Source organism: Syngnathoides biaculeatus, chromosome 3 (assembly GCF_019802595.1).
Source record: "Syngnathoides biaculeatus isolate LvHL_M chromosome 3, ASM1980259v1, whole genome shotgun sequence".
NCBI classification, from domain to species: domain Eukaryota; kingdom Metazoa; phylum Chordata; class Actinopteri; order Syngnathiformes; family Syngnathidae; genus Syngnathoides; species Syngnathoides biaculeatus.
Window position 1 is genome coordinate 25587187 of NC_084642.1, and position 12317 is coordinate 25599503.

Below are 12317 nucleotides of genomic sequence, written 5' to 3' on the forward strand. Positions count from 1 at the left end.
CAGTTGCGAGGGAGAGAAAGGAGCGCAAGAGAAATTGGAATCGGACAAGAAACGAGAACTATCAGCAGGTTCTGTTCTTGGAGCATTAGCCGTGAGTAGATCTGGGGCCGGGTGCCACTTTAAGAGTAAAAACACACCTGAAAATTATTTCCTCATCATGTGTGTCAGGTCAGTCATCTTTTAAAAAATCTACATCAGTCATATTTAAGTATCAAGTAATCTCATGAATGGAACAGGCACAAAGTCTGCCCTCAGTGTAGCCAGATGAATTTAGTCACAATATTCATCTTGCATCAGAAAGCTATTGGACAAAAGGGACTGATAAAATATTTAACGTTCAGTCAGTATAATGAAATATTTGTCTCCTTCTTTTGTCATCTCACTGCAGTAACTTATAAACAAGTTGGTAGTTCTAAATTCTGCTTCTTGAAGGTCATGTTCCATTTAACTGTACAATGAATTATTTTCTGCGCTTCGCAAAACAAGAGATGAAACTGTATTTTATTTCATGTGTGTGTTCCTGGTATGATTTCTTGATGAAGAAGAATCAGTTTTGTGACATGGCTTTGCACAAATATCTCCACAACCGATGTTAAGATTTTTAGATGCATAACTGGTCATCTTGAATAGGCCACAGCTCACCTGTGATCCACATGGGGACAAGCGGTATAGAAACGGGAAGGATGAATTCCTAATGCCTCACAAATATTTGTAGCGGGGAAATGGCTCGAGTGGAAAAAAAATCCCTTTAATTGTTGGATTAAAAAAAAAACTAAGATTCCATTGAATTTGAGGTTAAATGTTAGTGGGTGTCAAGGTTACTGTGATCATCAAAAGAAACGAGAAAACTTGGTAGGACATATATTTTAGGTCTAAGAAATAAGGCAAGACTCAGAAGAATATTTTTCTAAAGCTCGGGGAAGCGCAACTTTGGTATGTTAAGATAAAAGACCCCCCCAAGATAAAGCTACTATCTGAGGCTCTTCCTCCAAGTAATTTTAAAGATTCCAATGTGGATCATAAAATGAAAGAAAAAAGAAGACTTACTGCTAGATCCCCCAGCAGTGGGAGCAGGTTGGAAATACTGATTCTAAATCTCACTCTCACCTCTTGGGCTTCATGTGGGAAGACAAGGACAGAATCCATGCAGTTTTGGGGGGGGGGGGGGTTTAGGTTTGTTTCCTCCAAAACAGGAGGAAAACTGTAACTAACTAATTACCCTTGTCCACATTTTTTTTAAACATAAAAAAGTAAACGCTTCCTTCCTTTTTTTCTTAATTTCTTCACTTTGATATCATCAAACAATGGTACATATCAGACATAGATTAACCCCCCCCCCCCCCCCAAAGCTATTCAGAACTACCCCAGGAGTTCTGCAATGGTAAAAAAAAAGCGGGATTTACAGGTAAACATGAGATGACTAAGCCTAGCTTGATCACAAGCAAGCTCTTGTAGTACGTCTAACATAAAGATGAAAGCTGGCCAGACTTTGCCCTCTTTTGGAGCAGTCAACACTCGCTGGTTGGGAGCAGTGCCTCCTCAAGCCTCTTCGTTCTGCCAAGAGAGTGCCGTGGAGAGATCTAGACCTCTTTGGAGTGAGCTGGTCAGCACATACTTTGAGGCAAGATGCAGACACAACAAGGTCTGAGGCTGCCGCTTTGTTGATGTTTTGTTGTTTGAAGATACGTCTCACTTGTTGGTGGATGGTCAATGCAGGAGGGGGGGAGTCAGAGACGGGTGAGTGTGAGGTGAGAAAGTGTCCTTTCTAAATCTGCTCTAGAAGGTGTTCAAATTGTTAGCTAGTTCTATGTTGTTTTCAGATTGTGGTGGGGAGGGGCTTGTTTGTAATTGGTTAGCGATTAGTCATGCATCCCAGAATGATTTAGAGTTGTTAGTGGTAAATCTTTAGTCAGCTGGTATTCTAGCAAAAATATACACGACAATATCCCCACTTCAGTAGGCTAAGTTGCTTAATGTGGTAGTGAACCACGGCTTATTATTATTGAACGTGTGAAATGACTGTTGGTACACACAAACCTCTACACAGAAACTGAGAAAGGATATCCCAGTGTCTGTACATTCATCCAAGTTGCGCAAAAATTGTTGTCAAGGGGGAGGATTTATCAAGCTATGGGGCAATCAGAGTGTCCTTGTACAAGTGACAATTTGGTGGCACAGAGTCTGGCAAAACCTACACCTGCTCAGAGAATGTCTAACTTCTGGCACAGCTGGTCTCACGCATTTTTGGCGGAATTGAGTGGGTCGGAGGCAGACTGATAGTGTACTGCGTGGACATATTTAGTTAGTTCTGTATTTAATACGTCTCATACTGTACAGCCAAATTGTCCTGGCCATTCACCCAACATCCATGGCATTTGTGAAAATCATTTCTTGTTTCTCCTGAGGCAAACATTCCAGCAGCTCACGATCTACAGTACAACTTGCATATTGCATCCATATGTATAGTCAAGTAACTGGTTGAACAGATTGGCTTGTTCTTTCCCAGACACTCCAGGAGCTAACGGCTCCCTCCCAGGGTCTGAAAGACTGTGGAACTTCATTTCTTTCTAAATCTATTTTAGAAATGAAAAGAAGTACTGCAGATGTAATACACTTTTCGCTCCTTTCATCATGCTCTCATTGTTACAATTTTGATATGGCAAACGGAGTGTATATGTACAGTAATTATAAAATGTGCTGTTCAAACGTTACAGTGAATTACTAGCAAAATGAAACTCTGAAAGTATCTTCAAGAATCATTCAAATCTGATTATTTTTCTAATTGCTTTTACAGCAGATCATTTAAATTAAACGTATACTGTGCAGACATCGATTAAAAGCAAGGATGCGTCTGCATATTTGTATATGTACAGACCATGTATTTTGTGTGCAGAAATATAGTTAAATCAATACATTTGACAAAATATACTGTAGTTATTATAGACATAAATATAGATTGGCATTTTACAAACTAATCTTCAGTTAATGAAAGCAGGAGAATATGAGGCAATGTCTTTATATTTGTTGTAACTCCTGTGAGTGTCCCCAACTGTGTGGAACTGGTGCTCCATTGCTTTTTAGAGGATCATCGTGTATGTCTTCCTTTGATAAATAAGGTTAGAATCAAGTTTCAAGTTGAACACCTCAACCATTATAGTGCCAGGGGCACATATAACCAAGCCAACATTGTAACAAAAATGGATCCGGTCAGTCTGATGCTCCTGGATGGGACCTTAACCTTGTAATCCTTTCCAGGTGGATGATGATTGTGATTGTGGTCACTGGACACATCAGGATTCACTGAAAGGAGAGTATAAATAAGCCAATTTCATTATGTGTGATAACCAGCAAATGACAATAACAATTAACATGTTTTCATCAATTTCTTTTCAAGTTTACAACTCCCCCAAATTGAGTCTAAATGCGTGCATTTGGATTTTGTTCACACCGTTGTAACATTTACACTTTGCACATCCTTCCGAGCTGCATTGAAATTACATGTCTAGCAGGAGACTACAAAGGTGAGCTAAAAATGATTTGCTCAAAAACAAAACAACAACAAGACAGCAGCAGATTCTTCTTAACCTTATCACCCACCCTCGCCCCCCGCCGCCATCCCGCCTCCCCCACTACATTGACTGGGCTCGGCAAACAAGTTAATGTATGCTTTGTAAATTGTATCCCGCCAGCAAAAGATATGAGTTTAGACAAGTGCACCACATGAGCTGTCGACATCTATCTTGCTGTTTACACCTCTTTGGAAGCCTCAAGTGTGGAGGGAGGAAATTCATAGACTTCTCCCAAGTAAAGGGTTCTTTTTACTTCTACTGATTTTTTTTTCCCCAGGACACCTCAGATTTCATCTTGTTCATCCTCAAAGAGGAGGGGAAGAGGGGGCGTTGGGGTGTTCCAGAAGCTTTGTGCTCAAGCTTCAGTTGTATTTTTATGATACTGCCTGTAAACCAAATCACCAAAATAGAATCCGCAGTCAATTTTGTTGATTTTGGACATTGATTTTTGAGTCACGGATAATTCTCTAACATGAATTGTTATTTAACAATAAAGCTTTAGCATTTGCCGCATCTGAATGCGGCCTGACACTAAACACTGATTGATTCACTTTGAAGCAGTCAACAGGACAGCTATTGCAATACATAAAACTCACAGATACCGTGACTGGAACTCACGCGCAGGAGGAGTGAACGTCCACTTCCATCATTATCAATCCATTACTCTCTGTCTGTCTGTCTGTCTGTGTTTTCTATCTTTTATCTTTTGTCTTTTATCCATCTATCTTTTTTTACCAGAGCATCTAATGTGGCAACAAGCATTGATGTTAAATATTTCTTTTAGATGTAAATGAATTCATCGGATTCTCATTTTTGTGTACAGGCCAATTTATGACACACAGCTACTGTATTGTACATGGTGGACAATAGCTTTCACATAAAGTAATTGATGAACGTATATTCAAAGTACTGATGTCCAGCTATATTATGAGTAACTCTGTATGGTTTGCTTGCTCGTGTTCACTTTAAGTTTGTTTGACAGAGAGAGTGATATTTTGAGTTTGTATGAAAAGAAGTGCAGCAACCCCACAGCTGAATGGTTAGGATATTTGAAAAGCTTCGCTGGACAGTGAGGCTCCAACTGAAGGGACACACAGGTCAGAAAGAGAGGCTTACAACTGAAGTGAAATCAATAGTCGCTGATTCGTGAGTACTTGGACCACAAAGGATCAATACCGCACTAAGTGCCATAGGAAAAAAAAACATTTAACGCATACAGTGATGGAAAGTCCATTCTGTGTGGTTATATGAGGGTCAATGTTGGGGTACGTAAACAGAATTCTCCTATATTTAGCTGCTCTACACCAGTAAATTGAGTCACTGAATGCCAATTTAATTTAATAATCATCACTGCTTCAAGGGATGCATTTTAACAGACACCAGCAACTTTAAATATAGTTTCAGTGTAAATTTGGGGGAACCGTTTGCCAATAAAGCCAATAAAGAAATCATCATTCTCTATTGAAATGGATGGAAATGCCATTAATCTGCTTCACCCCCACCTATTACTCCTTTTGGTGTGCGGCCCTTGGCCAGCAAGGGCCAGTATACTACAGACAAAGAGACACAAATAAATGTTTCCCAAGTGACTCAATAAACTACTGTAAAGTAAAAACTGTTGTTTTTGCGCAGTATAGACAATATATATCCCTCTGAGCTTTTTAAGAGTTTCCACCTACATGTTTTGCGACACTCATATATGAAGCTTAAAGGATTATAAAATTGTAACATAGACACAATTTATTATTCCATTTACTACCCACATTCAACATATATAGTAATTCTCACAGTGTTATGTTTAATTTGACTGTAAACTTGAAGTGGGACAGTTTGAAGCCCATATTTTAAATAAAATTCTTCACTATCTGACAAAGTGCTTCATGTTAAGACGTCAACTAAAGTGGGCTTGTTGCCACCATCGAGCGCTTGCATTTAAAATTTTGCCACATGTAAAAGCAAAAAAAAATAAAAAAATAAAAATCAGCTGATGGCTCATATCTCAAAAACTTCCTAAATTGGGTCACTCATAAATCAAGGTATCATTGTGTAAAGATTGCTAAGGACTCCTCCCTGAGGCAGCAACATCGCTACCATTTAACCACATTAATTGTTGTTATTTGACAGCATTATTAGACTACTGCTGCCAGAAATAAACCTTAAAATAAACCCTCAACCCTAAGAGAAATATTTCAGTCTGCACTGAACAACTAAAGTTAATAGGAATACACAAGTATGATTCAGAAGTTTTGGAATCTCATGTGTGTGTAGCGTGTGTAGCGTGTCTGTGCGTCCAAATGTATGACGCGTGTGTGTTTGTGTGTGTGCGTGCATGAGTTTGTCTCTTTGTTTGCGAGAATTAAATCCTCAAAGTCTCCTTTGAGCCCTTACCTTTCCCTGAGCTTACTTTTTGCTATCGTCTATTTGTAGAGTGATTAGTAGGTTTGTGTTGCCCCAGCATTGTCTCATTACAACAAATGAAAAAAGACTCAGGCCAAAAATGGATATGTTTTGTGACTACCAAAACAAAGAGAAAGAAAGAAGATATTGGCTGCACTACACTGTGGGAATGTATTAGCATTTGCAGACACACAGGAGACGAAAAGGAGCAAAGAATTTATTTTGTTTAATGTTTGATACATAGCAGACAGTCCAAATAACGATATTAGTCCTACTTTTATACATGAAAGACCACAATGATGGCAGACACAATGCTAACATGCAGTGTTTAATATTACTATTTTGTTTCATTTCATTCAAAGTGGTTCATGTTTAAGTGTCCAACTGCAACACGACTACAAACAATTGACGCGATAATAAACAAACATATTAAATGTAAGGTTATTATATTGTACTTCAAATAGTTTGGGCAGGATGGCCTCTTTAAAGCAGAAGTTAACACACTACATTTATTTGAATAAGTTCATGAAAAGAGTTATCTGCCAGAGTGGATTCAAAGGAAAAATAATTTTTCACCCATTATCATATATTTGTATTAAGAAGGAACACCAGTCTTACTTGGCCCTGGGCAGTCTGGTGCAGACAGTATGTGCATGCTTTGGAAGTGGAGGGTTGGCGGTTTGTTTCCCTGCCTAAGCCAGTGCATGTCAATTGCTTTCTGTTATGACGAAGAAGAAGAAGGAAGAAGAAAAACAAAACATTGCACACCAAGAGATTAAGTTCTTAGAACAAGTTATGTCATTTCTGACAAAGTCCCCCCAAAAAGTAGGACGTTATCTGAAAGAGCGTTTATTAAGGAGTGATTATTGAAGTGTGTTGCGCTGATATGCCTGGAGAGAACATGACACTCTCCCAATATACTGTAACTGAGGCGGTGGAGAACAACGCTGGAAACTTGGAGCTTCGTCTTCACAACAGGACTATTTTTCTCTGGAATTGGCCAAGAGCTGCGATGTACGTGACACTGCCCAGCTGCTCATCTTTTTACGTGGGATAACTACAGACTTTCAAATTACAGAGGAGCTGGCAGCCATGCAATCAATGAATGGGACCACAGCAGGGAGTGCCTTGCTCACAGAAGTAACTGCATGTTTTCACAGGTTAGGACTGAAATAGGACAAGCTGGCAGGTGTGACAACGGACGGTTGTCCAAATCAGACTCGAAAAAAATGTGTACTTTTCAAGAGAATGAAAGATAAGGTGACAGAAATGAACCCTGTGCAGAAATTGAAATTCTTACATTATATAATAGATAAGGAAGTATTGCATAAATCAGTGTTAAAAGTTAACCATGATGTTGATCCTGTAAGTAGAAGAGTTAATTTCATCAGAACAGGAGCATTAAATCACTTTTTGTTACACTTTTGGAGGAAAATGAGACAAAACATGCTGACATGAGTTTTCAGTGTGCCATCAGGTGGCTCAGCCTCAGCAAAGTATGGAAATGTGTCTGTGGGACCTGAGGGATCAGATTCACGATTTCTGTATGAAGGAAGGACGGGACATCCCACAGCTTTCAGATGAAGACTGGGTGGCAGACCTTGGATTTCTTGTGGATCTGAGTGCTCTGCTACATTAACAAAATCTCAAACTGCAATGCAAGATCTTTTTTGTGCATTGCAGTCAAGGCTTTCATGAGGAAGTTGCAGCTTCTCTCAAGCCAAGCAGAAGCAACATTCCACTTGCCAACACTAAAGGAAGCAAGATCAGATGACCGCCTCCTCAAGTACTCATCCATGTTGGAAGCACTGCATGGATATTTTTAGGGAGATTTCGAGATTTCCAAACAGCTGAGAAGGAAATTCACATGGTTATGCTTTAAAACATCTAAATATTTACTTTAGCAGATTTGAACGTCAAGCAGCACCCAGGACAAATGTAAACAAGAAACACAAGTGCTTATTTCTAAGCCAGTAGATTTCTCCTTCATTTGTTTTATTTACTTGAGAATAAGGGGTGGGAAGAGATGCTTAATAGAAAGAAACCACCTGAGACCACTTAGACGGACTTCTGTGAGTAGACAGAACAATTGAAAATAACTATGCTGGAGATGGCATCCCATTTTCATTAGGCTTTGACATTCAGAGAAAACAGAACAAACAAACTGTTTACCTCCAAAAAGCATAACGACTTACAGTGTTCCATTAATTTGCCTGTCAATTATCCTTTTTGTGCGGCACGGTGGCAGATTCATTAGCACAGCTGTCTCACAGTCCAGATGGCCCGGGTTCAAATCGAGTCTCAGCTGTGTGGAGTTTGCATGTTCTCCCTGTGCTGCGTGGGTTTTCTCCTGGTATTCCGGATCCCTCCCATATTCCCCAAAAATGCAAGGCAGGTTAGTTGAACACTGTGAATTGCCCGAAGGGGTGAATGTAATTCTGAAAGGTTGTTTATGTGTCCTGCCTCTCGCCCACAGTCAGGTGAGATGGGCTCCAGCAAACCTGTTACCCTAGTGAGGATAAGCGGTTTGGAAAATGGATGACTGGATTATGCTTTTGTTTTTCTCCTTCTCAATGTGGGTCCATTTAAAAATGTCATAGATTTGATGTGCCTCAAATATAGGCCTGTCACGATAATCACTATTTCGACTTAACGTTCGACAAATAAAATAGGATTTTTTTTACGAGTTTTATTCCCCGCTGATAAATTGTCATTGTTGCAGTGAACCGGAATACAGATGACACAGTGAGCCAATTGGACGGCTCTGTCATTAGCCACTAGGGAACTCAAGGAAAAACAGCGGACCGCTACTAACACGCTAATAATGACTCCATCCAATACTAAACCCCCTTGCTCAATGTGTAACGTCTACATTCAGACAACAAAGGCACTTACACATTGATGGTACAGCAGTGTCAGATTGGTGTGTACATCAGCCGAATGTGAGAAAGTGATGCATGAAGAGAAACACTCTCTGAAGCTGTGTTTAGGATGCTTCAAATGGTAACAAGAACTTCTGTGCTTGATGATCGCACCAAGATACAACCAGCCATGCTGCCTATGGAATATAATTAGCAGCTCTATGTACACTCAGGCAGAGGAGGTATATTCCTATGTTATGTTAGCATTTTGTGAGTTACTGTCTATTTTTGTTCAAGCCAGAAATAATTCTATTTGTTAAGGATTTGTGAGGTGCACCACTTATTAAGTGGCACATTTCCAATATGTACACTCAATATCTGGTACATCAGAGGCATCCAATGACATTCAATCTGAGAGCAGTGTCCAAGAATTCATCCTTTACAAAGACAATACGAAACACCTCAGCTCTGTTTATTAACATGGTAGTACTTGGCTTTGCTGCATTGCATCACACTGAGAGCTGTTATATAAAGCTGTTAAAATGTCGCAGCTCTTGTAGTGGAATAAGTTCAACCAAATACTTATAGCACCCGCAGTATATTGTGTTGTTCAACTCTACTGCAGACAACAAATAAGATCATGTTGTCAATTAAAAAGTACTCTCAAGAAAAGCATTATTCTATTTGTGAAGGCATATTTGTTTGATCAGGCAGGTGAGTTGGTAAATATACAGTAATAAAGTGTCTTGTGAACGTAAAACACTTTCAAGTTTGTTTTTAGTATGTGACAACAACATTCTTTACTGTTTATTGATGCTGTTTTGTCATGACAGTTTTCTTTAAAATTTTATTTTTAAGACAGCAAGGATGTTGCTCAATATTGGTGACATCAATAGAGAGTTTGTGCCAAGAACAAAGGCGCTGTTCATTTGTGACTAATATTACATGTCAAAATCCTCTCACCTAAATAAATGCAAACTCCGATTCCAATTAGTTTGGGACATTTTTTTAATCTACAGTATACTCATTTGAATACCCTACAAAGACAAGATATTGAATGCTGAAACTTATCTTTATTTATTTTTGCAAATATTCATTTAAATTTGATGCCTTTGCACTGATAACAATCCGGATAGTCCTCTTTGACCTGGAAGACATGATGGCCGGGGTCCATCTCAGATGAGCTGGGGTTCAGAGAGGCAACGGCGTTAACTGTTTGTTGTTGTTGTTATGTTTTTTCCCTTGTATGGTCGAGTTTTATCTTGTATTAATGAATTTAGAAACGACTTGTGTTAACTAACACTGCTTTTCTGATGTGTTCCTGAGTCCACGTGGGAGTATCCTTTCCACAATGTTGCCAGTTTTAAATGTAGTGTTGCCTGAGGGATTGAAGGCCACTTATTTTGATGCTTTTACCAACTGTAGATAAAGATAAACCCTATTTTTTTTCCAATTAGGTGTTGTAGGCTTCTCTCCCCGGCTAAGTGCAGAGGGGTTGCGTCAGGAAAGGCATCCAGCGTAAAAACTGAACCAAACAAATATGCGTTCACCTAAGGGGACAAGCCGAAAGGAAAAGACGAAGACATTGTGAAAATTTGTTCTTAAAACTGTTGGACTATTTGCTCACGGTTGTACACAAAGTGCTGAACACCACCTAATCTTGCTGAGCCTTTCAGGGATATTCCTTTTAATATACTTCAACTTTCCCATTGTTTTGTTGCCCCTGTCCCACCTTCTTGGAATGCTTTGCAGGCATCAAATTTAAAATGTGAGAATACTTTCACAAAAAAACTTCCATCCATCTATCTATCTATCTTCTTCGCCGCTTATCCTTGCAAGGGTCACGGGGAGTGCTGGAGCCTATCCCAGCTGTCAACGGGCAGGAGGTGGGGTACACCCTGAACTGGTTGCCAGCCAATCGCAGGGTACATGGAGACAAACAGCCAAACTCACAATCACACCTAGGGGCGATTTAGAGTGTCCAATTAATGTTGCATGTTTTTAGGACGTGGGAGGAAACTGGAGTGCCCGGAGAAAACCTACGCAGGGACGGGGAGAACATGCAAACTCCACACAGGCAGGTCAGATCTGTGAGGCCAACGCTTTCCAGCTGATCTAACAAAAAAAACTTTTATTAAACTAATAATCAGTTTGAACATTAAATATCTTGTTTTAGTAGTGTATTTAATCATTATACCCCTTTCTTATTTACATTTTACGCAAGGTCCCAACATAATTGGAATTGGGATTTGTAATTATTTTTGTTAAAGACAACTATTTTAACATTTTCAGAAAATATAACGTTATGAATTACAGCCAACTGAAGGAACTATAAAAAGGGCATCTAAAATGATGTAGGGCATACTATAGCTAAACCAGACAGAGTTCTTTGATGACTCCTCTAAACCAGTCGCCTTGAATCAGGGCAGTCTGCCTTTTTGTCTGATTTAGTTAATCTTAAGGATTTCAAATGTCCAGGTTCATCCCCACTCAAAAACATGCACACAAAAAGGACTCCCTCCTGTTGCCATGCAATTAAAAGCACAGAACAAATCAATGGATTCTAATTTAAGGCTGAAGCACTATTCTAAAAGACAGAGGCCTGTGCATCTCTGCATGGGGCCTACAGAATGATGAAGTGCTTTGCTTATATCCTCTATAGCTCTGCTGCACATGCCACAGTGAGAGTGTTCATGTCCTGGATGCCATCACCCCAGCCTCCATAATATCCTCAGAACAGTCAATACTGGGCTCTGACTGCCAGTCAGTCACTCTCAGGTTGCACACACACAGGCAGAATACAAATCAGATCAAAGTCATGGCGCTGCAGCCATGGAAAAAGCTACATCTTTTTTTTTCTCAAGGGGGATCCCTTCCATCAAAATAGCGCCAATTATTATCCCAAAAATATCCATGAATAAAGAAATGAGGCCGAGAAATTGGGTTCTGCTGGTCTACAAAAGAAAATGCAGGGATTTGGATGGAAATTACATTGATACATACAAATACAATTCTATACACAAACATGCTTACTGTCTAATATGCTCTAGAATGTAGTCCAAGTATACCAACATAAGATAGTTTTGTTATCTACAACTTTGGAGCGACTACTGCACGTGGAAAATTAAAATTTCTGCCATATCGCAACAACTGCGAAAGTAAGGGGGGAGGCCAATTTCTGTCAAGTTACTGCATTAAAGTCACGATCAAAACAATTTCATGAATATCGTAACAGACGGATTCAAACAGTGTTAACAAAAGGAGAAACCTGTGAATGTTTAATGCACAGCTCCTTTCTCCACATAGTCAAACAGAAATATAACAAGAGTGAGCTGAGATACATGGGGTTCACCACAAACCCATCTTTCTCCACTTTCTACTGTTCTTGTGATGCTTCACAAAAGTTCTTCTGAAAAGTTACCCAGATATGAACAGCACAAGGTCATTCTGGTCTGTCACGGCCTTTGCAAATCTGTGCCACTGTGGTTAG

The 12317-nt window shown here is 39.5% G+C and overlaps 1 protein-coding gene across 1 annotated transcript in view; it reads right to left on the reverse strand.

Annotated features, from left to right (window-relative positions):
- Positions 1–1406: 1406 nt before the first annotated feature.
- gpc5a (glypican 5a) overlaps positions 1407–12317 on the reverse strand; it is a 110712-nt gene continuing 99801 nt past the window's right edge. Inside the window, exon 9 of the mRNA XM_061815146.1 lies at positions 1407–3300. Within this exon, the coding sequence (XP_061671130.1) occupies positions 3152–3300 (149 nt within the window). The 3' untranslated portion in view covers positions 1407–3151. The remainder of the gene's footprint in view (positions 3301–12317) is intronic.